The sequence below is a fragment of the Ursus maritimus genome, unplaced genomic scaffold (assembly GCF_017311325.1).
Source record: "Ursus maritimus isolate PB19 unplaced genomic scaffold, ASM1731132v1 scaffold_2, whole genome shotgun sequence".
Classification (NCBI taxonomy): domain Eukaryota; kingdom Metazoa; phylum Chordata; class Mammalia; order Carnivora; family Ursidae; genus Ursus; species Ursus maritimus.
In genome coordinates, this window is record NW_024424452.1 from 16,572,830 (window position 1) to 16,598,411 (window position 25,582).

The window sequence follows — 25,582 nt, forward strand, 5'->3', positions numbered from 1 at the left end:
CCCCCCCCCCCCCCCCCCCCCCCGCCTCTCCCAGGGTCCCTGGAACGCTGGGCAGACCTGAGCTCTGGGATGGAGCCTGAGGCCGCGCTGTGGGGCCCAGATCTGCAGGGTCCTGAACAGAGCCCCAACGATGCTCGTAGAGGTGAGGGGCACAAGAAGGGACTGCAGTCCTGACAAGACAGTGGCCCCACTTCAGGGAGGGGCCCAGACTCTGGGGGACACCCAGGGGAGGGAAGAGAGACCCGACCCCGTGTTCTGAAAGGAGATGGGGGCTGGAGACTCCCTTTCTCTCTGTAGGTGCCGAGAGTGGGAACGAAGAGGAGAGCCCTCAGCAGGAAAGTTCTGGGGAGGAGATCATCTTGGGAGATCCAGCTCAGAGTCCAGAATTCAAGGACCCAGCAGAGATGCCCCTGGAGAGACCCTCCCAGGATCCCTCCATCCCTCAGGACTCCCCAACCCCTCTGGGTCACCCCAGCCCCTTGGACCACCAGGCCCCTCTGGATCCCCCCGCCCCCGAGGTAGTCCCTTCCCCGTCCGACTGGACCAAGGCCTGTGAGGCCAGCTGGCAGTGGGGGACCCTGACCACGTGGAACAGCCCCCCGGTGGTCCCGGCCAGCGAGCCCAGCCTGCGGGAGCTGGTGCAGGGCCGCCCTTCGGGGGCGGAGAAGCCCTACATCTGCAACGAGTGCGGCAAGAGCTTCAGCCAGTGGTCCAAGCTGCTGCGGCACCAGCGCATCCACACGGGCGAGCGGCCCAACACCTGCTCGGAGTGCGGCAAGAGCTTCACGCAGAGCTCGCACCTGGTGCAGCACCAGCGCACGCACACGGGCGAGAAGCCCTACAAGTGCCCCGACTGCGGCAAGTGCTTCAGCTGGAGCTCCAACCTGGTGCAGCACCAGCGCACGCACACGGGCGAGAAGCCGTACAAGTGCACGGAGTGCGAGAAGGCCTTCACCCAGAGCACCAACCTCATCAAGCACCAGCGCTCGCACACGGGCGAGAAGCCGTACAAGTGCGGCGAGTGCCGGCGGGCCTTCTACCGCAGCTCGGACCTCATCCAGCACCAGGCCACGCACACGGGCGAGAAGCCCTACAAGTGCCCCGAGTGCGGCAAGCGCTTCGGCCAGAACCACAACCTCCTCAAGCACCAGAAGATCCACGCCGGCGAGAAGCCGTACCGCTGCACCGAGTGCGGCAAGAGCTTCATCCAGAGCTCCGAGCTGACCCAGCACCAGCGCACGCACACCGGCGAGAAGCCCTACGAGTGCCTGGAGTGCGGCAAGAGCTTCGGCCACAGCTCCACGCTCATCAAGCACCAGCGGACTCACCTGCGCGAGGACCCGTTCAAGTGCCCGGTGTGCGGCAAGACCTTCACGCTGAGCGCCACGCTGCTGCGGCACCAGCGCACGCACACGGGCGAGCGGCCCTACAAGTGCCCCGAGTGCGGCAAGAGCTTCAGCGTCAGCTCCAACCTCATCAACCACCAGCGCATCCACCGCGGCGAGCGGCCCTACATCTGCGCCGACTGCGGCAAGAGCTTCATCATGAGCTCCACCCTCATCCGCCACCAGCGCATCCACACGGGCGAGAAGCCCTACAAGTGCTCCGACTGCGGCAAGAGCTTCATCCGCAGCTCCCACCTCATCCAGCACCGGCGCACGCACACGGGCGAGAAGCCCTACAAGTGCCCCGAGTGCGGCAAGAGCTTCAGCCAGAGCTCCAACCTCATCACGCACGTGCGCACGCACATGGATGAGAACCTGTTCGTGTGCTCCGACTGCGGGAAGGCCTTCCTGGAGGCGCACGAGCTGGAGCAGCACCGGGTGGTCCACGAAAGGGGCAAGACGCCGGCCCGCAGAGCTCAGGGCGACACCCTGCTGGGGCTGGGCGACCCTGCCCTGCTGACGCCCCCGCCGGGAGCCAAACCACACAAGTGTCTTGTCTGTGGCAAGGGCTTCAACGACGAGGGCATCTTTATGCAGCATCAGCGGATCCACATCGGGGAGAACCCCTACAAAAACGCAGATGGCCTCATCGCACACCCAGCCCCCAAGGCGCCCCAGTTCCGACCCCCCCGGCTCCCTTTCGGAGGCAATTCCTACCCAGGTGCTGCCGAGGGCAGAGCCGAACCCCCGGGACAGCCCTTTAAAGTGCCCGAGGGGCAGGAGAGCTTCAGCCAAAGGCTGGGCCTGCTCTCTTCCAAGTCCTACATCTGTTCCCACTGTGGAGAAAGTTTTCTGGATCGCACCGTGCTCCTCCAACATCAGCTCAGCCATGGCAACGAAAAGCCCTTTCTCTTCCCTGATTATAGGATTGGTCTAGGGGAAGGGGCCGGGCCCAGTCCCTTCCTAAGTGGCAAGCCCTTTAAATGCCCTGAATGCAAAAAAAGCTTTGGCCTCAGCTCTGAGCTGCTGCTGCACCAGAAAGTCCATGCAGGTGGGAAACCCCAGAAGAGTCCGGAGCTGGGGAAGAGCTCTTCTGTCCTCCTGGAGCACCTCAGGAGCCCCCTGGGGGCCAGGCCCTACAGCTGCTCAGATTGCGGGGCCTCCTTTCTTGATCGCCTGGCCCTCGCCCGGCACCAGGAGACCCACACCCAGGAAAAGTCCCCCACACCTGAGGACCCCCCTCCAGAACCAGCCACCCTGTCCACAAGCCAGGAAGGTGAGGGAGAGGCCCCCATGCCCACGGGGAGCAGCAGCCAGGGGGACGGGGAAAACCCCAAGACCCTCTTGGAGGAAAAGCCCTATTTGTGCCCTGAGTGTGGAGACGGCTTCACGGAAGTCGCAGCTCTCCTCCTCCACCGGAGCTGCCACCCAGGGGTCACCTTGTGAAATGGGTCTGGAGACCAGGGGCCTCTGTCCTGAGAGGAATACTGGATCCTCCCAGAAATCACGTGGGGAAAGGAGGAAAACCCTATCAGGTTGTAGAGAAGCAGAGGATTAAGAACCCTGGGTAAAAATAGTGCTTTTACAACAGTGATGAGAAACCCTATAAAATTGTTGGTGGGAGCCCCTTAATAAGGCAGTAGAGAAAAACTGTTGGGTTAGAAACCCTATAAATATGTAGGAAAAAAAAAAAAGCCCTTTAAGTCTGTAGCAGAAAAACCCTATAAACCATAGTGGATAAAAGCCCTATTAATTGTAGGAAGAGGTCCCAATACGTCTCTAGACAACCCTATAAAACTGTATCAAAATCCTTGTGAAACTATAGGGTCGGGGAAGCGCAGGGAATCCAATGGCATTGACCTCAGAAGGTGCAGACGAGCCTCCCATGAACTTGTTCCGCAGTGTTCTCTCCCCCTGCAGTTCGAGAGAGCCTCCCTCTCAGAAGTCCTGGACAGTGACGCTGAGGAAAACGCTCAGCTGGGGGCTAGTGTGGGGAGAGGCGAAAAATAAGTGATGAGGAGCCCCCAGGCCCACAGAGAAGAAACGGCCCAGGGAACTAGGAAGAGAAAGTTCAGCTCACTGCCCTGGGGGTTCCTGGGGGGATGAGGCCGATCTTAGGTAATTGCGTGTTAGAGGAAGAGGCCCACGGAATTCCTTATGAGGAAGAACCCAAAAATGGGGAAGAAAAAAAAAAAAGTGATGTCCAGCCTTCTTAAAGGCTGAAGTTTGGGGTGCATAGAAACTTTAAAGAGTACTGGGAAGCCACCACAAAAAAATTAGGGGGAAGGGAGGGATTTCTGTTAGAGTGCTTTGAGGAAAGCAAAGCAAGGTGAAGCCGTGTCCGGATGGAACCCAGCAAACTCGGGGCTGCCCAGTCCTCCCCGTTTCCGGGAGCTTGTTAAGCTTCAAGTGCAAGCAGATCCCAGCTCAGGCCGCCAGGGCTCCCCCCAGCCAGGCAGGATGGGGGACTTCTACTCTGAGAGGCCTCCAGGGGTGGAGGGTCCCTCCTGCCCATTCTCAGGTCTCACTGTCAGGAGGTGTCTCCTGCTATCTAACTGCCACCAGTCTCGCTGCCGTGGCAGCTCACTTCCTCGAATTCTGTCCTCAGTGGAGAGGGGGACCCGCTGCTAGTCGACCTCCAAAGAATAAAGCCCTTCAGAGACTCGAGGCCTGTGTGTGGTTAAATCCTCCCTAGACTTCTCTTCTCCAAGTCAACGAGAGCCACACGTGGGTTCTCTGTGGCAACGAGGGACAGCAAGTCGACAGGATAGAGCGCTCTGATTAGCCAGCAACCTGCTTTTAGACCTCACTCTTTCATCTGAGCTGTTAGCCAGGCTGCTGGCGGGATGAGCCAGCCGGCACGTAGTGCTGGGTGTCCCGACACCCCACAGACTGGGCCGTGGGTCCCTGAAGAGCATCTGGAGGCCTGACCACCTTCCTCACCCTGGTACTTGGAGCGCTCTGAGGTGTGACGAACCAGCCCGATCGTGGCCTTGGGAGGGGACAGATCCCACGCACTTGGCTCCTCTCCTCCTTAGCCAGAAACTTTCAGAGGGAAATGGAAGGATGAGAAACCCACTCCCCTGCCAGGTCCATCTCCTGTCCTCACACACCACACGGTAACACTCNNNNTTCATTAGCCCAGCCAAACCCGCTAACATGACTGGGTGTGTGTGGCAGGGGGGAGAGAGACTGCTGCCCTAGGAAATGGCTGAGTGGAAATTCTCGACACATCTGTAACAAGAACCCCCACCCCCTAGCCCGGGAGACCCTTAAAGGAGGAGAGGACTCTGTCCAGTGCTGGGTCCAAAGGAAGTGCCCACAGACCCCACGTGGGCCTGGAGTCAGAGAACTGAGATGCCAGGTGAGGGGACCCCTCAGGAGTCACATGCCTGGAGAGGGCGACCCAGATTCCTCCAAGCTGCGGAAGAGACCTCTTAATTTCATGACCTAAAAGCTCGAAAGGTGAAAGCTCGTCACCCTTCATCTCTCCTGCCCCCAAAGGGATGACCGTAAATTCAAAGGATCAAAATCTAGAACACTGTAAGAGGAAAAGCCCAGGCCTGCTGGGGAGAAGGAAAAGGCAGGCCTCGGATAATTGTGGGGAGACCCTCGTGACCGTCTGCATAACACCCCACCCCACCCAAGTGCCAGGTCAGACAGCACTACTGAGAGGGGAGAAGGAGCCTGCCTGCCGAATCTCTACTGACAGAAGCATCAGCAGAGGGGTGTCCCTATGAGACTGAGGAAGAGGAGACAGTCCTCCAAGTCAAAGCAGATTTTTTCTAAGATGGTAGTAGAAAGAAACCAGTTGTAGAGACAAACCCCTTTAAAGCTAGAAACAGCTCCCCTCGGAAACAGGTCTGAGGAATCTTGTCTTCAGAAGAGTCCTGGAGAGCAGCCTTTGGGGCTCGGGGGCCAGTCCGGGGCAGGGAGGGGGGAGGTGGCCAGTGTGGTCAAAGGCCAGCCGTCGGCCTACTGAGGACTAGGGTGTAGCCCGTGTAGTAGGATGCTCGCATGTGTAGGGATGAGTGAGGGCCAGCGGTCTTGGCTCTGGTACTGAATGGATGATGTGGACATGATCGGTTGGGGTCTGGGGTTTCGTAGCAGCAAAGGGGCAGAATCAGAGACCTTTGGGGCATGACCTGTCCTCTCTTGCCCACCTCCCCAAACTACTTTACCCAGGTGCTTCCCTCCCAGAGCGACCTCCATTTTGGAGGAACCAGGGAGGGAGCTGGCTTGGGGAAGTGGCAGTGTCCAGAGTCCCTCTGACCAGATTAGGCAAAGGCCCAGGGGACGGTCATGGCACACGCCCACCAGAACTTAGTGCAGAAGGCACAGTGTAGCCAAACCCTCTTGTCCAGCCCCACACAGGCCTGACTTCAGAAGTGCCCTGGTGGAGGAGCCCACCAGACCAGTCACAGGGTCATTGGCGAAAGCAGAGGGGAGAGCAGACACTGATCTGAGCTTAGGGTGCAACTTGAAACTTCTGTGGCTATGGAGGTCACATGGGAACTTGATGAGTGGGCATGAATCCTGAATGGTGGGGAACCTTGAAACCATCACAGCCAAGAGGTGGGATTCCATGACACCTGCTCCCGAGGTGAGCAGCCCCCAGACTCCTTTGCCCCCATTATGGAAGCCCCGCTCAACGTGACTTGTCCCTGTGGAGAGAGGCCCCACTTTTGAGTGTTGTGTGTCAATAACAGTGTTGTGTCACCGGTGGTCATGTTGATTAGTTGAAGAGAATAAAGGGAATAAGATTTCCCAGGTGTTTTCTGTCTTCTCTTTCAAGCCTGGAGCAAGCTGAAGGAGCTTGTCCTCTCCCAGAGCCAGGGTCTGTGTGTCCCCTCAAAAGCTCAGCCGGGCCCAGGCTACCCTTGCACTCCTCACTCAGATGCCCTCAAATCCCCAAACAGTGCTTGTGGGTAGGACCCTGAGGGCTTATGGATTGTTAAAATCCACATCCTTGGGAGAAAGGGGGAGAAACATGCTGAGATGGCGGCAGAGCCAAGCAGGTCTTGACAGTGCCTGGCTTTTGCCACCAGCATGACATACTGACTGCCGGGTGGCTGTCTGGTGATTCTGGCACTGGCTGGCTCCGGTCCAGCTGTGCGGCCCCAGGGAGGCCTCTCCGACCACCCCACAGCTGCATTCTCGCCAGACTGCCACAAGGGACAGCTCCGAAGATCTAGTTCCAAAAGCTGGTGGCACCTCCCTTGGTTCGCCTGGGGCCGTCAGCCCACCTCTGGACTGGAGCTTCCGAGACCCTGAGGAGGCATGGGTGGAGATCCTACCCCAGGAGGTAGCCCATAAGCCCTCATGGTGTGGAGAGGCTCAGAGAAGGGCAGTCACTTGCCCAAGGTGCACAGGAAGGCAATGAGGGAAACCAGAGCGGCCAGGGGCAGGCTCTGCACCTAACCAAACCTCTCCTCCCCCAGCACTGGGCCTGCCTGGGCCTGGCCTGGGCTCCACACTGTCTGGCCAGGCGGGGCTGCTCTTGCTGAATCCTCAATGCCAGGCTTGCCTCAGCGCCATCTCCTGGGCCCAGGCCTGGCCATGGCCCCCTGAACAGCCACTTGAGATCCACACTTGCTCTAACCTGTAGCCTGCGTCTGCCCCAGCCTGCGGGGAGCCTACTGCCCCGGCCAGGAAGCTTTCTCTCCACTTTCTCTGCACCCCTCTGACCTAGACTCCCAGGGCAGGCTCGCTATCTCTCCTTCCCCCTCCCCATCTGGAAAGCAGGGAGTGGGGTAGTAGGTAAGGGAGAAGGGACTTGCCTTTCACGGGGAGATGAGCAGGGAAGGCTATCCTGCGTTCTGTGTTTGCTGCCCTGGTCCCAGCGCAGAGGAGTCTTCGGTAAAGTGAGGGGACTTAAGGGAAAGAACAGGCATTGGAGCACAGTGATTGGTTCAGACTTAGCGGAAAGGGCTGTGGACCCAGACATGATGCCTGGCACAGCAGAGAGTCAGGAGACTGGCACAGCAGAGAGTCAGGAGACTGGCTGGAGGAAGTGACCTGAGGCAGAAGGCAGGGCCCAGAGGTGCGGTGGGGGATAGAAAGTACGTAACGTTACACGGGGTGGGTGGTAGAGCATTGAGTAGAGATTGAGGTAAGCTAGATCACAGAAGGCAGAGTGTGGAGCATCTTGTCTGGGGAACTTGGGAAGAGAGCACCATTGGGAGGAGAGTGACGACCTGGCCCTCTCCCCCCGCCCCCATGGTGGTGTTTTTGTAGGTCTGGAATTCAGGAAGGAGAACTGGACTAGAGGACTGGATCTTAGCAGCTTAGCCGTGGCCGAAGCCTGGATAAAGGCACAGGGAGAGTAGTGAAGAAAGAAGAGGGTGTAGTTTAGGGCCAACAGCAGATAGTATGAGAACAATCAGGAGAGTGTAGCACCATGGTCCCAGGAAGTTTTAAAGAGAGTGATCAATGTCAAATGTTCCACTGGACTCTGTGGCCAGTCACGCAGTAGCCCCGGTTCTGGCTAAAACAGGCACCTTCACCATGAGGCCAGCATCTGCTCACCCATGAGGCCAGCGAAGGTCAGGGTTGGTCCAGGAGGAACTTCGGCCTGCCCATCCTAGGGGCCCAGGGTATCACAGCCACTGAGGCCACTTGGGGCTACTGGGAGATGTCAGGGCTCAAACCTGAGTGAAAGGGACCTGACCAGCCCCTAAGGCAGAGCCTCCCAGAAATTCTGGCATCTTTATCCCCCGCCCTTGAGCTTGAGAAAGTGGTTTGATGCCTGCTAGACACTAGACATGAGTTTTTACTTCTCTGGATACGGAGACTGGCCAAACACAGACATTTGGGGAGGTGACGTATAGTTACTAGTATTTACTGAAGAACCCAGGGGAAGACTCCTGGGAAAGAGGATAGTGCTCACGGAGAACTGGCTGACCCTGCCTCTCCAGGTGCAGCCCTCCTCTCAGAGCCGGCCCGCGTCTCTATGATGCAATACACTGCGTTTTTCCCAGCCTGGCGTCCGCTGCCCTTGGGCGGCAGACACTTTCTTGACGGCCCGATGCCATCCCCCACCGCGGCGCGGGTCTCGGTGAGCGTGCCCACCGCGGCCCCGCCAGCGCCGGAAGTCACTGTGACCCGCGTCTCCGTCTCCACTCCGACCTGGTCCAGCCGCTGCAACCCCGCGGAAACCCTGGACGCCAGGTGGGGTCCGAAGGCGGATAAGGCCGCGAGCCCCAGCGAAGGAACGACCGTTGAAAGGGCCGCGGGGCCTCCCGAAGGCGCGACCGCTGCCAAGCCTGCGGCCGCCACCACAACCATGCGCCCGACTCCAGCCCCTAGCCCAGTCAGTACTGGCCCCGGCGTCAGCCCCGTCACGGCTGCAGGGAAGGCTCCGCCCGCGGACCCGACAGCAAGTTGAACCCGCAGACGCCAAACGACACGCGGTTCCCGAGTATACGGCCAACGGCCAGCGCAGGTTGCAATGAAGGAAGTCACCCGCTGCGCTGCTCTGCTCTGTCCGCCCGCGGGGGAGGGGCGGGTGAAGCCGGTGGGAAGGGATAGCCCGTAGACTGGGTCCAGGCCTACCTCTGGCCGGCGTAACCCGGGAACCAACTCACCCCACCAAGGACCCTGTTGCCAGGTGCTAACAAGGGACTACATTTCCCGGAATCCAACACGAGGCTCCCAGCATCCCTGCGGCCAATGACTGCGAGGGGCGGGGTGAGCCTGCGCGGAGGAGGCCCGCAGGGGTGCAGGGATCCACGGAGTGTCAGCCCGGCCCGGTGGGAGCAGGAGGGACAAGCTGGCGACCGTGGACGATGGATGCTGTCTACCTGCAGGCATACGCCTCCCGCGAGCACAATCTGGGATCCGAGACGGCAGTTAGGTCCAAACGTAACTAGATGCTGGTGTTGGGAAGGGTGAGGTGCGTCAGCCCTTAGGGTTCACATGGCAGCAGGGGCAGCCATGGGAGAAGTGTAGCAGCTAAAATCTGGGACCACGTTTAGGGCAGGAAGCCTGGCTACTCAGAGTGTAGGCTGAGGGTTGGACGTTTATTCATAACAATTAACAGCCTATACAAGACATGTCTAGAGCAGGGCCTGTGGGTCTGAATGGACCCTTGCACCTGTCAGCAGCTCCACCTTCCAGGCCCCTGGCTGCTGCCTTCACGACCCATGCAAGTTTGCTTGGGCAGGCAGCACAGGGAGCATCATGGGGACAGGCTCAGTCACAGGGTGTTAGACGAAGCTCCTCTACCTGGAATGATTGGAAGTTGGCCCAGCCGCTAGTCTGTCCCTTCCCCTCCTGGGAAATTCAGCCTCCACTGCAGTTAAGGCCATCAGGATGAAAGCAGGGTCCGGACTGGGAACCCAGCGGAGTCTTGGGAAGCAGGGGGGGGGGGGTAAGCGGGCTTGGGAGAGAAACAGAGATGGTGGGGCGGGGTAGGCTGATTAGAATAGAGACTGATGATCTTGCTTCAGCACTCCTGAGATGAGGGCACGGAGACTGCAGCAGCCAGAGTTTCCCAGAAGAAGAGGATAGTGCCCCCCACCCACTGGGTACCTCCTTTGGCCCTTAGCATAAGAGCCAAAGAGCCCAGAGAACTCCACAGGAAGGAAGCCCCACCCTAGCTTGGAAAGTCTCCCCGGGGCCCTAGAGTTAAGGAGCTGAGGAAACTGGCCCACCCTTGGTCCTCATTTATGGGTCAGTCAGTGAATGAACCTCCTCGTGGCTAGGAGGTCACACCTGGGGGATTTCACCCTTTGGACTAGGATGGGCCCATGGAGACAGCTGACTAGGAGTCAGCCTGTGGAGCCAGGTTAGGGCCATCTTCCAGGAAGCTCAGTTGAGTGCTCCGGGCCCCTCAAGCCGCTCACAGCAGACCCTTCCTGCAGGGCGGGTGCCCCTTAGGCTACAGCTCTGACTGTGGGGAAAAGATGGAACTGGCTTGACACATCTCACTCCCACTAGCATGCACTGGGACCCCCAAACCCACTAGGTGGAGAGGGGCTGGGCCCACAGGGTCTGGAATGGAGGGTAGGGACCACTGAACGTGGGGTAGGGAGGGACTGGAGGCACAGCCCCCAGGGTCCGTGGGTGTTCCAAAGTCCCCTGAGTTACGGGTTCAGCTGATGTAGACGCGGTGGAAGTCGTGGGCACCAAAGGCCGCGTTGCACTTGGGGCACTTCCTCTGGCGGGCCTCATAGCGGCCCCGCACACACTCGAAGCAGAAAACGTGGAAGCACTTGGTAAGGACTGCATCCTTCTTGCGGGTGTTACAGCAGGGGCAGGTCAACCGCGCCTGGGCCGGGCAAAGGCATCAGCTCGGGCACCGTCCTGATGGCACCCAGACCCCAAGGTGACAGTAGGAGGTGGTCCAGGCTAAGCCCACCACACAGCAGAATCCATCTAACTCTCCCCAGAACCCTGAGAGGTGGGGCAGAGCACTCACCGGATAAGGAAACTGAGGCTCAGAGGCCAACCAGGCTCTCAGAACTACAAAGTAGCAGAGTCTGGATTCTACCCTGCTCAAGTGCCTCGTGGTGGCCAGCAGCCAGTCCCCTCTCAAGGCTGACAACCCACAGGCTCAGTCCAGGCTCCTCTGCCCTGGGGCTCTCGCCCCTCTGGCCTTCTCTGGCAAAACGCCAATCCTGGCTGAAGCTGACTGTCTACCTTCTCTTCATCTGCACCTGCTGAGTCACAGCTGAGCACAGCAGTGCCACTATAAATCTGCCGTCTCTACCCTCAACTGGGCCCACCCCGGCGCCATCCAGAGATCCGGCTGGGTCCCTGACTCTTCTCTACGAAGGTTTTACAAATCTCCTCTCCTATCCTGAAACCTCCCACGGGCCACCAGATCTCACCTCCAACTCCAGGAATTCCCTCAACTCAGCATTCCCCAACGTTCTTCCTCTGCCCTCCTTGAAATCCCAGCCCAGCCTACTGCCCCAGCATCACCTCTTCCCTAGCTCTCAAACCACACCCATGCAAGTCCATCTCTTCTGGAGAAACCTTCCCCTCCCTCCCCATGGCTAGCCCTAGCTGCCTCTGCTCCTTCAAGGCCAAACCACAGGCTTCTCTTCCTCTGCCTATCATTTACGCTTTGAGGTTCCCAAAGGAAAGAATGACCTGTCCCCTACCATACCAAAGACCCTCCCTGGGTGACCACAGTTGTATGTAGCTCCCACCGCTGCCTCTACTCACAATCCCCCAAGCCCCAGACAGTCCTTCTACTTCCAGTGCCTTCCCAGCCAGCCTCCCACAGACACCTCATCTTCAACATCCTGGAGACACAACACTGTCCACCAAAACCTGCTTCTCCACAGTCTTCCTAATCCCATGATGTGCCACTTGTCATCCACCTAGTTTCTCAAATCAGGAATGCAGGCATTCTCGGTATCTCCCTTTCCCTCACTCCATGCATCAGTCCATCGCTGAGTCCAAGCAATTCTGTCTTCCGAGTATCTCTTGACCTCCTCTACTTGTCTCTAACACCCCAGGCTAGCTCCCTGTCCGTTTTTGCCTCAATGACTCCAACAGCTTAACAAATTTCTCTGCCTCTAGTCTTCACTTCCTCTGTGCCAAATCTAGCAGCAAATTAGACCACATCACTCTCTTTGATGTCTCCACACTACCTACAGGATAAACCAAGCATCTCAACTTGACCCACCACACCCTTCAGGATCTGACACTGTCCAAGGCCCCCAGCCCTCCCGCTCCCCACAAAACCCACATTCTGTCTTCCAACCACAATGTCCAGCAATCTGTCCTCCAGCACACCACTCTCAACGAAAGGCCTCTACCTCTGCCCTTCCCATTGCTGGAACCCTCTCGTCCTCGTTTCTCACAGCCAACCCTCATTTTTCAGGTTTTCCTTGGATAACATTCTTTCCAGGAAGCCTACTAACCCCCAGAGCTGCCACGCCCCCCTGGCCCCTGCCATCGCAACACTCATCACTCGGAATACTTGGCTGCCGCCTCTAACTGATAGTCGGTTTCAAGAGATCTAAAGACGAAGGCTAATTCCTAGCCCTCCCACACCTAGCCAGGCACTGTGCCTGGCACAAGTATGTGTACGATACTGGGCCAGCTGTTCGATTCTCCAAAACCAAGGTTCTGACCACTTTTGCTACTTATTTCTGGGGTCCCCAGACTATCCACTACAGCTCTCACCAACTCCCCCACCTAAGATTTCCTGGGTTGATGGGGCACAACTCAGCCCCATAGCCCCACCTTGTACTCCTTGATCTCCTCCTGGAGGATTTCATCGGCATCTGCGTAAACCTCCACCTTCCTCTGCTTCTCCAGCTTGCGCCGCAGCCGTGAGATGTCCTCCTGGAGCAGGACAAGAGCTAGTAAAGTGCAAGCCTTCGCCTCTCCAACCACCCGCCCCCAGGCCACACCAGCGACCCTGAGCCACACCGCCCCTGCCCCACGCACACACCTGAGCCCTCTTGAGGTTGAAGCTCTCTTTCTCTCGAGCAGCCCGGCTCTCCGCCAGGCAAGGCTGGATCTCTCGCAGCCGCGTCTGCACATGCTCCAGCTGTACCTTTAGATCCTCAGCCAGCTGGGCGGCTTCCACAGCCTGAGGTGGGTGGGACAGGAAGGGGGGGCACCGTTCACCTGAGCCTGGGGAGTAGGTGTGTGCAGCCGGGGTCCACAGATGCCTGTGTCAAAGGTTCCAGTGACTTTTGCTCTTGGGATCAAGTCCAGTATCTTCACTGGAGTTAGTCCTGCCTCCTGACCTCTCCACCTTCACCTTCGCCTGTTCTCCAAAGCTCCTGACACACTCACTTCCTCAACTGCGTAATGCTCTCTCTGATCTTTCAGCCTCCATGGGGCTCTTCTCTCTGCTCCCCTCAACTCCCGCAACACACTATTCCTCTCCAGTGGCCCCCTCAGGCCCCAGCTTACATTCAGCTCCTGAAACAGGCTCCCCTATTTTTCTTTCACAGCACCTTAGTTTCCTTCACGAGACTTATGGGATCTGCAGGAGCGTATTTTACCTGTGGGATTATTGTCTGGTTATCTGCCCCTCAACACTGGAGGTTCCTACTTCCAGTAGGACCCTCTCGTTCTAGGTTCTCTCCAGCACTTAGCGCGCCAGGGGTTCATAGCAAGGGCATGAATAATACTGCTTTAATGAATGAATTAAATGGGGAAGAAAAAAGCCCAAAGGGAAAAGAGGCTAAAAACCAACATTAATCTTAAGCCTCTGCCACGACCTAGACGTTCCTGAAGTTTAACACAATTATGTGACAGAAACCAGCATCCCCACTTCACAGCTGACCAACACAGTGCTCAAAACGTGGGTTCTGGAGCCAAGGAGATCCAGGCCCCAATTCCAGGTCCATTCTTTCTTGAGCAAGTCAGCTGCCCGCCCTGAGCCTCCGTTTCCTCACTGAGAAAAACAGATAATAACAAACACCCTCTCATGATTGTTACGAGACTAAAATGCAACCCCGCATAGACAAGGCTCAGCACCGGGACTAGAACACAGGCAGCGTTCAAGACGTGAGCCGGGCTGTGAGAGGCGGCACAGCGGGGCTTCGGCTGTGGGCCACCATGCTCGGTTGCTTTCTCCCCGGGGCCTGGCCTCACCTTCCTCTTGTTGAGCTCCAGGGCCTGGCTGCGCAGCGTCAGCTCCTTCTCCACGCCTCCGAGGCTGCCCTGCAAGGCCCGCTCTTTTTCCTCCAGCTTCTGCACGGTCAGCAGCTGGGCATCCACCTGAGGTCGGGGCGGTGACTCAGTGCTAGGGAGCCGCGGGCCCCTCCAGCTCCACCCTGCAGGCCCAGGGCAGCCATACCTGGGACTTCAGGCCCAGCACTTGCTCGCCCAGCTCATCCTTCTCCTCCCGCAGCAGCTTGTGGATCTGGTTGGCCTTGATCCGCTCTGACATCAGCTTAAAGTTGGCATCATCCTTTTCCCGTAACTGCTGCAGCAGCCGCCCGTTCTGCTCCTGCATGTCTTCGAAAGCCTGACCGGTTACATCCATCTCTGACAGCAGAGCCTCCTCTTCCTGCGGCAAACGGGCAGAGATGAGATGGAGCACAGGAGATGATCGTGGGGACCGCATGAAAACAGGGCTGAACAGAGTGATCCCGGACCATCTGCCAGAAGCACTCCAACGGGAGGTAAGGGAATCCCACCATTCAGAAGCAAGGGGACCACGAGGGCGTCGCACCTGCTTGGTGGCGCCCAACTTGCGCTGCAGGTGTTCGATCTGCTCCTCCGCCTGCCGAATGCGCCGCAGGGCGTCCTCATCCGCAATTTTTTTGCTCTCCCTCCTGTCCCTCTCCTCCAATTCCCGGATACGGCTCCGTAGTTCATCAACCTACAGCACCAGAGTTAGCCCTTGTCACTGCTTCCCGCTGACCCAGGGCTCTGCTCTGGTCATAACTGCCCAGGGCGGCCTCTGTGCATGCCCCATGGGCCCTACCTGTCCTCACCTCAGCCTTGGCCTTGCGCTCAGCTGCCATGAGCTGCACCTTATCCCGCTGCTCCTTGGGTGCTGACTTGTACATGTCCAGCAGCAACTTCATCTCCTTCTGGCTTTCCTGGGCCTTCCTGGGGAGGCACAGGAGGAAGGCTTTCTGAATGGAGCTGGAGACCACTTTGACAGGGGTGGGAGGAAAACAGGAATAGGGCCTCACTTGAGCTCTGCTCGGAGACCTTTGAGGAGTTCTGACTCCTTCCTCTTGGCCTCCTCCACCTTGGCCTTCTCTCGATCAGCCCTTGAGAGAGCTGAGGCTACAGATGGGGGTCCCAGGCCAGGCCCTTCCCGCTCTCGAAGCTCCCGCTTGGGCCTGGCCTCAGGTTCTCGACCCCGGGAGGAGGGGCCCTGGGACCCAGGAGTTAGGGCCTGGGCATCCTCCTCAGAGGGGACCAGCTCCTCCTTCTTCGCTGAGGAGGTAGTAGTGGTGGTGCCAGGCACCGAAGCCATCTCCTTTCTGCCGTCGGGGGCAGTGACAGGGCCTGGCCCACCCTCTTCTTTCCCTGGGGCTGGGGCGCTGAGGCCAGAGTCCTCTGGGTGGCCCAGGTTGGGGATGGAGTGGGTTGAGCCACTGGCCTGGGCCCGGAGCTGCGAAGACAGAGAACAGGGCTGAGGTGAGACAGTGCTCACCTGGGTCCAGCCAAGGCTTTTCCCAGGCAGCCCGCTCTCACCTTGCCAATCTCCGCCTGCACCTCCCGCAGCTTCCGCTTGTACCGCTGGGCATCCCCTTTTAGCTGGTGGTTGTGGTTTTGGAGGCTGCTGATCAGGTGGCGCATCTCACGGTTGATGGGCCCTAGGAGAGGGTTGGGAAGTAAGGGGTTAGACCGGCCTCTGCAAGAAGGGCCCAACCCCTCAGCAGGGGAAGAAGGAGAGCTGCAGCCATCACTGCCATTTTGGAGGAGAGGGAAACTGAGACCTTATATAGAGTGTGATCTCATCAAAGTAATAACCTGGGCTGGAAGGAAACTCACCCAAAACCCACTTGAGACTGCCTATTTGTATTACTTCTGTTAATGCAGATTTTTTTAGTATTTCCAAATCTCCTTTAAAGGAACATGTAACTAATACTCACAAAAATAAATCAGTCCACTTTTTAATATTTTTAAACAAACATCGCCTTCTGAGTTTCACTTCTCTAGCCTCCCCATCCAAAACCACAACCCCTTTCTCCCAACACGTCCTGTCTTTCTTCCCTGCTTTATTTTTCCTGACGTGTCTGCCACTATCTAACATACGTGGTCTATTTTTCACTTTGTTATCTTCCTTTAGTAAAATACTGCTCCACAGTAGCAGGAATCATCTATGTTTTGTCTGTAGACATAATCCCAAAGCCTAGAAGACAGCCCAGCTTATAGGTCGTGTTCAAAAATCTTTGCACAATGAACGAATCCCTCTAAGAGAGAGAGAGACACGTAAGGCCAGAGAACCACAGACGGGGCCAACAGCTCATGCTCTGGCTGCGCCTGCTCTGTCAGCCCCCTCAGCTGGTTGGGCCTCTCACCGTGCCTTTGAGCCAGGTGGCATGATCCCTGTTTTGGCCAGGAAGAGGAGGCTCTGTGAAAGGAAGGGGCTTAACCCCTTGCATCTGGATAAGCATCAGCCCCACACCAGGGACCAGCAATCCCAGATAAGGCCCCACCTCCACCCTGTCCTCACTACATACCCGCCTGCTCGTTGGCCGCCAGGTTCTGTTCAAACTCGATGCGCAGCATCTCGTACTCCTTGCGTACCTGGGCCAGCGTGTCCTCCAGCTGGATAACCTCTGTGCGCAGCTTCTTCTGCAGCCCCAGCTCATCGCTCTGTAGGGTGAGGGGTTAAGGACCCACACAACCCCTCAGCCCCCTGGCAAACTTCTCCCCTCTTCCCCCCTGCCTCAGGCCTCCGTGGCTTACGAAGAATTTATTCCAAGGGACCCCTGGCAGCACACAGGGCCTGTGAAGGCCAGCAATACCTTGACCCTGAGGTCTGTTCCAGGGCCGTACCTCCATGTGCTCAATGTGTCTCAGGTGGGAATTCTTGGTGGCCAGCAGCAGCCCCCGGGCCTCGTCAAGCTGGGTCTTCACTTGCAGAGACTCGTTGTAGAGCAGCGAGAACTGGGCCTGCAGCATTCGGTACTCCCCCGTTTCCCGCACCACCTCCTCGGGAAGGCTCCGCAGGGCCACCTAGGGCCAGAGTGTCCAAAAGCGATCAGCAAGAGGATTCAGGACCTAGCCACTACCTCGCAGGCTCGAGCCCTCCCAGTCCTAAATAGAGCCCACCTTGAGGCGCTCATTGGTCCGCACAGCCCCCTGAAGTTCGGCCTGTAGCTTTTCCAGCTCTGCCATACGGCTATTGGCCAATTCCTGGTTTTCCTCCAACTCTGCATTCAGCATCTCAAACTGTGGAATGGAAGGGGCTGTGGGAGGCAGGGCCAGGCCAGGATGCACGCTTCCCTCACGTCCCACCACGTGTGGCCAGTGATGGATTCTGAAGCCCCAGGGACAAGCCAAACCAAAGCACTTTCCTAAGGGCTCCCAGGTAAGTGGGAGAAAATACTGCACAGTCAGTGCTGGGAACCAAGGCTCATAACCGACAGGGATCAGGGAAGCCTTCCTGAAAGACCTGAAAAGGAACCTGAAATAAGGAGTTAACAAGGAACAACGATCCTCACAGCACCAAAAAAAAAAAAAAAAAAGTCCAATGAACAAGAAGTGAGAAAGTCCTCTCAGTGAGACACCTCCTTCAGCCAGCCAGTCAACAAGAATGCCAGTCAACTCCAACAAACTTTCATTTATCTCTCTTTTTTAAAAGATTTTATTTATTTTCATGTGTGCGAGAGAAAACAAGCACGCACATGCACAAGCGGGGGCAGGGGGTAGGAGCAGAGGAAGAAGCAGACTCCCCACTGAGCAGGGAGCCCGATGTAGGACTCGATCCCAGGACGCTGGGATCATGACCTGAGCCAAAGGCTTAACCAACTAAGCCACCCAGGCGCCCCCATTTGTCTCTTTTCTATACTTTCTCTTTGGGGCACCTATAACCACTTGATGAACTATGTTACTTCTTGTTTGTTCCCCCAACTAGAACCTAAGCTCCATGAAAGCTTTGCTTTTTGTCTATTTTGTTCTCAGATATGCCTGCTTTCTGAGTACCATGCTCAGCACTTAACGTTAACAATTACTTACTAAACACATACATGAACAAATAAAACAGAGCAGCAGGAGTGACAGGGAAGGGACTCAGACCGTGTGGATGGTCTGTCCTTAATTTTGAGAGGACTTTGACGGGTGGGGCAGAGAAAAGGTTACGGGAGGGACTGGGAAGAATGGTACCCACTCACCTTCTGCATGCTGAGTGTGATCTGGCCCCCCTGGAAGCCGGAGGAGCTCCCAGACACATAGTAGCCAGAGTTGAGCTGTGGAGAGACAGACCAATGGGGGTGGAGGAGAGAAGCGACGGCTCCAAGTACCCAGCCGTGGCTCCATGTGACCCAGCACCCAAGCCCCACCTGCTCCAAGGCCTCCGCCAGGTGCTTATTGAGCTTCTGCTCACGCTTGCGCAGCTTCTCGATGTCCCACTGCAGGTCCTCCACCGTCGTCTCCATCTCCAGCACCTTGGTCTCTGCTGATGTTACTTTATCCTGGAGCTCAGAGTACTGGGGACAATGATAGGGTCAGATGCTTAGAGGAGGGAACGTGGCTCTCTGAGAGCCTTGGTGCATGTCTAACCCAAACCCTGCCCTGATTTTAATCCCACCTCCAACGAGATGCGGTGGTGCTTCTCTTGTAGCTGGGTAGCCAAGTCCTGTAGCCGCCGGTTCTCACGACCCAACTCCCGGGTGCGTGCCCGAGCCACCTCACCGGGGGGCTCACTGTCCCCTGAGAAGGCAGGGCTCGGGTAAGAGCCAAGTCCAGGGCAATGGGGCAAAGTACTAACTCATTCTGGAGTCTGCTATGTGCCCAGTGTGATCCATCAGCTGTCTTGCCAATTTCTCATGACAAAGCCAGGAGTCTTTATCTCCACTGCACAAAGGAGGAAACCAGCTCAGAGAGGAGAGCCATTGCCCAGAATGACAGGACTAGGGCTGGGAGAAGCCTGTCAGGCTACAACACCTGGGCACTTGCTACTATGCCTTGTGGGTCAGCAACAGCAACCAAACTCTGTGCAGAGTGTTCCAAGGAAGTCTCCAGCTGGAAGGCAGTGGCCCCACAAGGTCAACAACTCCTCCCACCCAGCTCTCTAGAGCTCAACCCCATGAACCAATCTACAGAGCCCCATCTACAACCTATCCTTTTCCCTGAGAACGTGGCTGATTTATTCCTTGGAGAATTATGGCTGCCTCTGGGCTCGGGCACTGAGAGGAGACAATCAAGACACGAACAGGGACAGACACGTCTGCGGTGGGACAGGAAGAACTAACCTCGGCTGTACACTCGCTGACAGAGTTCCTCCACCCGGCGCTGCAGGCGGTCTGAGGCCTCTACCACACGGGACACGGCTGCCTTGGAGAACTCCATTCGGCCCTGCAGCTGCAGCTCCACCTCCTCACTACTGCTGGCGCCCAGCGCTACCACAAAAGCCAAGGCTGGCTCACTGAGCGGGGGCCGCAGCTGCACTGGCAGGGGCTCTGTGAGGGATGGACAGACCCTCATGAGGATCTCATGAGGATAACAGCCGCAGTTACCACCACTCGGTACCAAGTTCCAGACTGAGCCCTTCGACACTCTATGGCTCAATCAACACAAGTAATACCTGCAATACACTGGTATCCCCATCGTCAAAGTGCAACTATGGAGGCTCAGGGAGCTAAAGTAATTTCAGAGCCACAGAGCTTCCAAGTCATTCCTCAGGGAGACCTTCTCTGCCTTCCCAATCTAAATTAGAACCACATGCAAAGGCACATATGCTAACTCCCTTTCAAGGGCCCCTATACTTTTTTACTTGTGGTTTAAAATGACTTCTTCCCTGATGGCAAAGACAGTATTTCTTTTTGCTTATCTTTGTCTCTTCCGAGGCTGAACAGTAATAGCTACACAGTTAACACTCGATATTAATACTTTTTTGAGCTACATGACTGTCAAACATGACATGCACTATGAACCAAATCACTCAGATTCCAAAGCCTGGGGCCTGGATTCTTACCCACTGAATTTTGCTGTCCAAACATGAAGTCAAGTGTGTGTGGGGTGGGGGGGTGGGGGGTGTGTGAAGGGTGGTAGAGAATTCAGGAGACTAATATAAAAGTTCCCTCTTCTCCAGAACCATTCTCAGAACTTAATTATGCTCCCCAGATCCTGGGGCTCTGGCCCTACCCCTCAGCTCCGATGTCCCTGGCTCTGTGAGAGGGGTCTCATCACGTGTCGGCCCCTCCTGGGTCCCAGGCGCCTCTGTCCCTGAAGACAGCTCCCCCTGGCTCTCATGGTGTCGGAGAAGGGCTTCCACAGTTTCATCCAGCTGAAGGGAGAAAGCACCAAAAATATTATGAATCTCTCAGGTGCTTCCCAGCATGATACTCCTTTCCCAGCATAGTCGTCTGAGGACTGGCAGCTGGATCAAGGCCAGGTCTTGGAAAGTAGGGGGGCATCCACCTGGGCCCAGTAGCGATTGACAATGAGGAGTGTGGCATCATCTGTGGCCTGACGCTTCTCCAGCTTCTCAATTCGCTCTCGGAGCTCATCTTCACAAGCCTGTCGCTGTTCCAACCGCTCTGCTAGTTTCTTGTTCTTGAACTGCAGAACCTTCAGGTCCATCTCCTCCTACCAAGGAAAACGAAGGGGCCGAGGAGAGGGTCAAGCAGGGCCCAAGAATCACAGAGAGAGACAAAAGAGAGCAACTGGAATGGAGAAGACAGTATCCCCAAACTAACCACTAACGGGATTTAAAGAGAGTCAGACACCCACAGAGAAAGCATCTTAGCTGTGAGGAGGGTCAAGTTCTGCTTCTGCCTCTTTCTAACTCTCAAGTCTTTTGACAAGTCACATGCCCTCTGGGAACCTGTTTCCCTATCTGTAGAAAGAAGGCAGACGTCATGTCCTCGGTTTCCTTCAACAGAGTGTTCTGTAAAGTGGATCCTGCTAAGCTTGGGGGAACAGGGAGTAAAGGTTCTGGACGATTTGGGCGGAGAACAGAGATGGGAGTCTGACAAGTTGTGAGGACTGGGGCAGGAGGAGCCCACGAACCGTGGAAGAAATGCCCCCAAGACGAATGGGCTCTATAAGCGTGGTCGTGGTCTTCTCCTCGCGGCTCAGCTTCTTCTCTGGGGGCCCTGAGCCCCCGTCGCCGGCTGCGCGTTTGTTGCCGGGTCCAGACATGGCCGCGGCGGCGAGGAGCGGCGCAGGGTCTCCCGAGGGACGTCAGGCAGGCGTAGGCGGCACTTCCGTCACCTGCAGAAGACAGAGAGCAGAGATGTGGAGGCGGCCAGTGCTCCGCAGCCCCAAGCCTTCCCCGCACACACCTGCTGGATCCCGCCCCCGCCTGCCCCGTGCCCCTCACCGGCAGCAGGCTCAGCCTAGCGCCATCTTGGACTTCACCGGACGTCACCGGTCTCCTCAGCACAGAGCGCAAGCGCCGCAGGCAATGCCGGATGTGGCGAAACTTCATTTCCTGTTTCTATTGGTCGCGCTTTGTCCCGCCTCTCGGATCCCGTTTTATTTCTTCCTGAACACCTCCTCTTTCTCCCGGTGATTGGCCAGCAGACAGTTCCCGTTGCAACTGACACCACACTCACATCCTCCAGCCCTAAGGGCATCACCTGCCTTCGATTAGCCACTTTGAAGCGAGGGCACGGGGGCGGGGCTTGAAACTTATTGCGCATGCGCATTTTCTTCTCACTGATTGGCGAGCGTCCTACACTTGCTCCCTCCCTCCACGAGCTCCCTTAGCAACGGTCGCCGTTGAGACGGAGGGAGACGCCCCCTGCGGATTGGCTGCACCCGGCCTCTCTGCGGCATAGATTGGCTGAGGCGTCGCTGGAGGGAGGGCTTGACAGTCGCCGCGCAAGAACCGGCATTCCCAGGACCCCGGCGGGACATAGCCTGTGGTGACCCGCGGCTAGGAAGAGCGACAAGATGATCCGCCAGAAGTCCAGCCAATTCATGGCACTGAAGACACAGTCGGAGCTTGAACAGCTCTCAGAACTGCAGCGGGAGCCTCAGGGGGACCTCAGTTCAGTGGATGGGTCCGTCACGCGGATGGTAACAGGTGTGCTGACCGAGTCCAGAACCGCGGCTTCGGTAGAAGCGGATGAAGATCCTGCAGCCAAGTTGTTCCCGGTGAGGGCGGGACCGAGTGGCAGGCCGCTCATGAATGTTTGTAAAAGGGCTCCCCGGCAAGGCGTCACCCGTCGTTATGTTTATTAACGTTCAAGACGTTTCCTGGGTGCCTTGGTGAAGAGGCAGGGGTATGTGACTCCTATTGTTAAATGCTCATGAAAAGTACTTAGGGCCTACTGAAGCCTGGCCTGCCAGCGTTACTCGTGCATAATCCTTAAAATGAGAATGCAAGTTAGCGGGGTCTCAGGCCCCCTGGAGATTCCCGACGGGTCAGGGACTGGGGCCAGGGACAGCATAGCTCCCCCTGCCCAATCCGTTTGTTGTTTTTTTTCTCCGCAGCCCCCGTTGCCCCAGCCGCGGATCTGCATGTGGTGAGTGTGAAGAATCTTGGGGGGAAAGTTACACTTTACACTTGCATTATTCCTCCCCACCAGTCCTGTCAAACAGCTGGGGGCGTTCCCCATTTGACAGATGAGGAAACTGCAGTTATCCAAGATGACTAATCTCCAGCTTTCCTGCCTCTCCAGTCCAAAGACGGAGGGTGGGAAGACGACTAAGGATGTAAATGGAGTATCGACTGCTATGGAGCATTGTATAAATGGAGACACTGAAGCCACATGGGGAGTGGCAGAAACAAGAACTCAAGTTTCCTAATCCTCACCTTTATAAATGAAGAAGATCGTTAAGAGTTCATTTAAGCCATATCCCTTATTTAAAGATGGAGAAAGTTACACCCAGAGAGGAAGTGACTTGCTCTGAAAGGGTAGTGGAAGGGCTAACCCTCAAACTCAGGGCTCCTGGTTCCCAGTCCAATGCTCTAGCCATCATAGCCCTGCATTGAGACTAATGCCTGATGGCCACCTTTTCTCCTCTGTTCTTATGACAGGAAGTACCTGGACATCCATTCCATGCACAGGCTGGAGAAGACAGCCAACACTGAGGAGATGAGGGAGTATGGGGCTGGGGCAGGGAAGAGCAGAAGAGCTGGCTCCCGGGGAAGACTAAGGGGGCTGGGCTGGGAAGGTGTGAATGCCCGGCTCCAGAGCACGTGGTGTGCCAGTGTGGGGTGGTGAAGGGGGCCTGGCTCAGTCCTTCCTTCCTGTCTCCCTCCCAAGGGTGCTAGCTGAGCTCTTGGGGCTAAGCTGTCCTGAGCAAAGCCTGCGGGATGCCATCACCCTGGACCTCTTCTCCCACGCACTCATCTTCTGCCGCCAGCAGGGCTTCTCACTGGAACAGACATCGACAGCTTGTGCCCTGCTCCAAGATCTTCACAAGGCTTGTGTTGGTGAGAGGAGGCAGCTACCAAAGGGTTTGAGCCCAGGGGACAGTGGAGGCTGGGATGGCACAAGTGACCACGGGAAGCAGTATTCGTTCTGTCATTACAAGCAGTATTACCGCACACAAGTGACGAAACCATCCATTTCCTTAGAGACAGCACCAACTTTATGAGATTGTCCTGAGGAATAGTGTAGGTGATATCCATCAACATAAAGACAGTGCTCAATAGCTCCTCCACCACCTCCCACTCTATTCCTGGACCTGATTTCCTGCAGAATGTTTAACAAGAGCTGAAAAATTTCTTGTTTTATCACATGTCACTTAAGGGCAGGACCTCGTCTTGTTCAGTGCCTAGAACAGTGCATTGTGGGTACTATCTGTTGAGTGAGTTAATGAAACAAGGAACGACTTAAACTTAGATCTGTTCACTTCTAAAGCTATGTAGCCGGTGAGTGATAAGTAGCTGGTGAGTGAAATGAATGATTATCCGGGAGGGGACTCACTTGTCACATCTTGCTTTCCCTCCCAGCAACCCCCTTGGGCAACGTGGAGGAATGTTACCGCTACTTCACCAGTGTCCTTTTTCGCCATGGAGTCAGGGTCAGTTCCCCTGGAACGGGATCTTCAGTCTCCCACAGATAAGGTCTAGCCCAGTCTCCTGTCCTCACACTCATCACCCTCATCTTGCCTTGAAGGCGGAAGGGGCTCTCCCTGCTCCTAGATGGCTGGGCACTTGGAGAAAAGGTCAGGGTTCCTGGAAGGGTCAGTCCTCTAACTCCCAATCATCCCCACAGCGGCCCCCCTTCAGCATCAACCTCTTTAGGGAGGAACAGCTGCTGGCCCTGGCAGATTACGTGGTCAACACCTACTTCCGCCACTTCAAGCTCTACAAATATGTTTTCACACCCCAGGTACGGAGGCCTCCCTTCATCTCCCCCTTTCGCTCAGTGCAGATGTCCTCCTCTCAGCTTCTCTCCTCCTCCCTCTTCCCAGGTGCGGCTGGATCTATCTTTGACTTACGTGGGGCTACAGCCACCCAAGCTCTGGCCAGAGGACGAGACAGGTAAGGGAGAAGGCTGGGGCTGGGGCTGGGGCTGGGGCTGGTGCTGAAGCCTCTTCTTGCTTCTGGCCTGCAGAGAAAGGTGGCGAGGAGGCGGAGGAGCAGGCAGTCACCCCACAGGAGGAACCAGAAACAGTGGTCCCACCAGAGCCACAGCCAGAGCCAAGTGAGGATGGGTTAGGGACCCCCGTGACTTTGGGCAGCTGTAAAATAAAGGGTTTAGACCGCATCAGGACTTCAGGTCTGTTTTAGGCACAGTGTCCTTTCTCCAAATGATTCCTTATGCAGAAATCCAAGGTGACAAACAGGCAGTAAGAGTGCAGCTGCTGGGGGTGAGGCAGGAGCTCCAGGAAAGGATCATGATAAAACCAGTGATGGGGGGGCACCTGGGTGGCACAGTGGATTAAGCGGCCAACTCTTGGTTTTAGCTTAGGTCCTGAGCTCAGGGTCCTGAGAGTGAGCCATGTCTCAGGCTCCATGTTCTTCACGGAGTCTGCTTGGGACTCTCTCTCCCTCTGTCCCTCCTGCTTGAGCACGCATGTGTGTGTGCGCGCACTCTCTCTCTCTAAAATAATATTTTTTAAAAATATAAAAAAACCAATGCCAGCCAGCACATATTTGGCAATACTATGGTGCCAGGCAGGCCCTGTTTTAAGCATTTGACATTGCATCTTCCTTCAGGCCTAGGCACTAGGTGTTGTCACTATCTACACAGTACGCAGGGGGAAACCAAGGTATGCAAAGATGAAATCACCTGTGTGAGGTCACTTATCTGCTGATTGGCAACCCAGAGAGTCCAGCCTGGCCAGTCCCCTCACCTCTCTCCACAGAAGGGTTAGCTGGCCTTCCCTGAACTGAAGCTACACGGCCACCGGTCGCCCCACAGCATCTCTGCTGACCCGCCCCTTCTTCCCTGCCCCGGCAGGCCAGGTCTCCACCCTGCAAGCCTACATCAGGACCCAGATGAACAAGGAACTGAGGCAGCTCCAACAGCTGATGGAGGAGCGGCTCCAGGCCAGCGAGGAAAGGCTCAGCAGCAAGCTGGCCACACTAGAGCGGCCCTTCCAGCCACCTTCCAGCAAAGGCAAGAACAAGACCAAGTGACCCCCAGCATTTTCGCCAATAAAGGCCTGGGGCAGGGTAGCCC

The 25,582-nt window shown here is 56.6% G+C and overlaps 3 protein-coding genes across 8 annotated transcripts in view; 2 read left to right on the forward strand and 1 right to left on the reverse strand.

Annotated features, from left to right (window-relative positions):
- Nucleotides 1–6,152, forward strand: part of ZNF629 (zinc finger protein 629) — a 10,426-nt gene extending 4,274 nt beyond the window's left edge. Inside the window, exons 2-3 of one of the 3 annotated variants that reach the window (XM_040635055.1) lie at nucleotides 35–142; nucleotides 298–6,152. In XM_040635055.1, the coding sequence (XP_040490989.1) occupies nucleotides 70–142; nucleotides 298–2,831 (2,607 nt within the window). In that variant the 5' untranslated portion in view covers nucleotides 35–69 and the 3' untranslated portion in view covers nucleotides 2,832–6,152. The remainder of the gene's footprint in view (nucleotides 1–34; nucleotides 143–297) is intronic. The other 2 variants (XM_040635057.1, XM_040635056.1) reach the window with 2 other exon arrangements.
- The window catches only part of RNF40 (ring finger protein 40), a 30,906-nt gene extending 9,507 nt beyond the window's left edge, over nucleotides 1–21,399 (reverse strand). The window contains exons 1-20 of one of the 2 annotated variants that reach the window (XM_008685314.2): nucleotides 21,319–21,398; nucleotides 21,006–21,209; nucleotides 20,415–20,582; nucleotides 20,139–20,280; nucleotides 19,247–19,453; nucleotides 18,583–18,704; nucleotides 18,335–18,481; nucleotides 18,167–18,241; nucleotides 17,106–17,225; nucleotides 16,830–17,009; nucleotides 16,511–16,646; nucleotides 15,519–15,640; nucleotides 15,008–15,435; nucleotides 14,804–14,921; nucleotides 14,539–14,688; nucleotides 14,161–14,373; nucleotides 13,956–14,081; nucleotides 12,799–12,939; nucleotides 12,588–12,689; nucleotides 9,388–10,656 (exon numbers count right to left, since the gene is read on the reverse strand). In XM_008685314.2, coding sequence (XP_008683536.1) covers nucleotides 10,480–10,656; nucleotides 12,588–12,689; nucleotides 12,799–12,939; nucleotides 13,956–14,081; nucleotides 14,161–14,373; nucleotides 14,539–14,688; nucleotides 14,804–14,921; nucleotides 15,008–15,435; nucleotides 15,519–15,640; nucleotides 16,511–16,646; nucleotides 16,830–17,009; nucleotides 17,106–17,225; nucleotides 18,167–18,241; nucleotides 18,335–18,481; nucleotides 18,583–18,704; nucleotides 19,247–19,453; nucleotides 20,139–20,280; nucleotides 20,415–20,582; nucleotides 21,006–21,137 — 3,006 coding nt within the window. In that variant the 5' untranslated portion in view covers nucleotides 21,138–21,209; nucleotides 21,319–21,398 and the 3' untranslated portion in view covers nucleotides 9,388–10,479. Of the gene's footprint in view, nucleotides 1–9,387; nucleotides 10,657–12,587; nucleotides 12,690–12,798; nucleotides 12,940–13,955; nucleotides 14,082–14,160; nucleotides 14,374–14,538; nucleotides 14,689–14,803; nucleotides 14,922–15,007; nucleotides 15,436–15,518; nucleotides 15,641–16,510; nucleotides 16,647–16,829; nucleotides 17,010–17,105; nucleotides 17,226–18,166; nucleotides 18,242–18,334; nucleotides 18,482–18,582; nucleotides 18,705–19,246; nucleotides 19,454–20,138; nucleotides 20,281–20,414; nucleotides 20,583–21,005; nucleotides 21,210–21,318 lie in introns of those variants that run through there. The other variant, XM_008685313.2, reaches the window with a different exon arrangement.
- CCDC189 (coiled-coil domain containing 189) lies at nucleotides 14,367–25,576 on the forward strand. Of its 3 annotated transcripts, none has more exons than XM_008685317.2 (9): nucleotides 14,367–14,488; nucleotides 22,437–22,468; nucleotides 22,984–23,049; nucleotides 23,213–23,382; nucleotides 23,905–23,975; nucleotides 24,170–24,286; nucleotides 24,369–24,438; nucleotides 24,512–24,601; nucleotides 25,361–25,576. In XM_008685317.2, exons 1-9 carry the CDS (start codon nucleotides 14,393–14,395, stop codon nucleotides 25,537–25,539), a joined length of 891 nt encoding a protein of 296 aa, XP_008683539.1. In that variant the 5' UTR covers nucleotides 14,367–14,392; the 3' UTR covers nucleotides 25,540–25,576. The 3 variants fall into 3 exon arrangements, with proteins under 3 accessions (XP_008683539.1, XP_008683538.1, XP_008683537.1); XM_008685315.2 differs by lacking the exon at nucleotides 14,367–14,488 and adding an exon at nucleotides 21,711–22,097; XM_008685316.2 differs by lacking the exons at nucleotides 14,367–14,488; nucleotides 24,512–24,601 and adding an exon at nucleotides 21,706–22,097.
- The last annotated feature ends 6 nt before the right edge of the window (nucleotides 25,577–25,582 follow it).

What these genes read in the sequence shown, in the direction of transcription:
- CCDC189 (XM_008685315.2), top strand. Translation starts at nt 21,894, where the DNA reads ATGATCCGCCAGAAGTCCAGCCAATTCATGGCACTGAAGACACAGTCG. An exon ending in CTGGCCAGAGGACGAGACAG is followed by an intron (nt 24,439 to 24,511) that starts GTAAGGGAGAAG and finishes TCTGGCCTGCAG; the next exon opens with AGAAAGGTGGCGAGGAGGCG. An exon ending in AGAGCCACAGCCAGAGCCAA is followed by an intron (nt 24,602 to 25,360) that starts GTGAGGATGGGT and finishes CTGCCCCGGCAG; the next exon opens with GCCAGGTCTCCACCCTGCAA.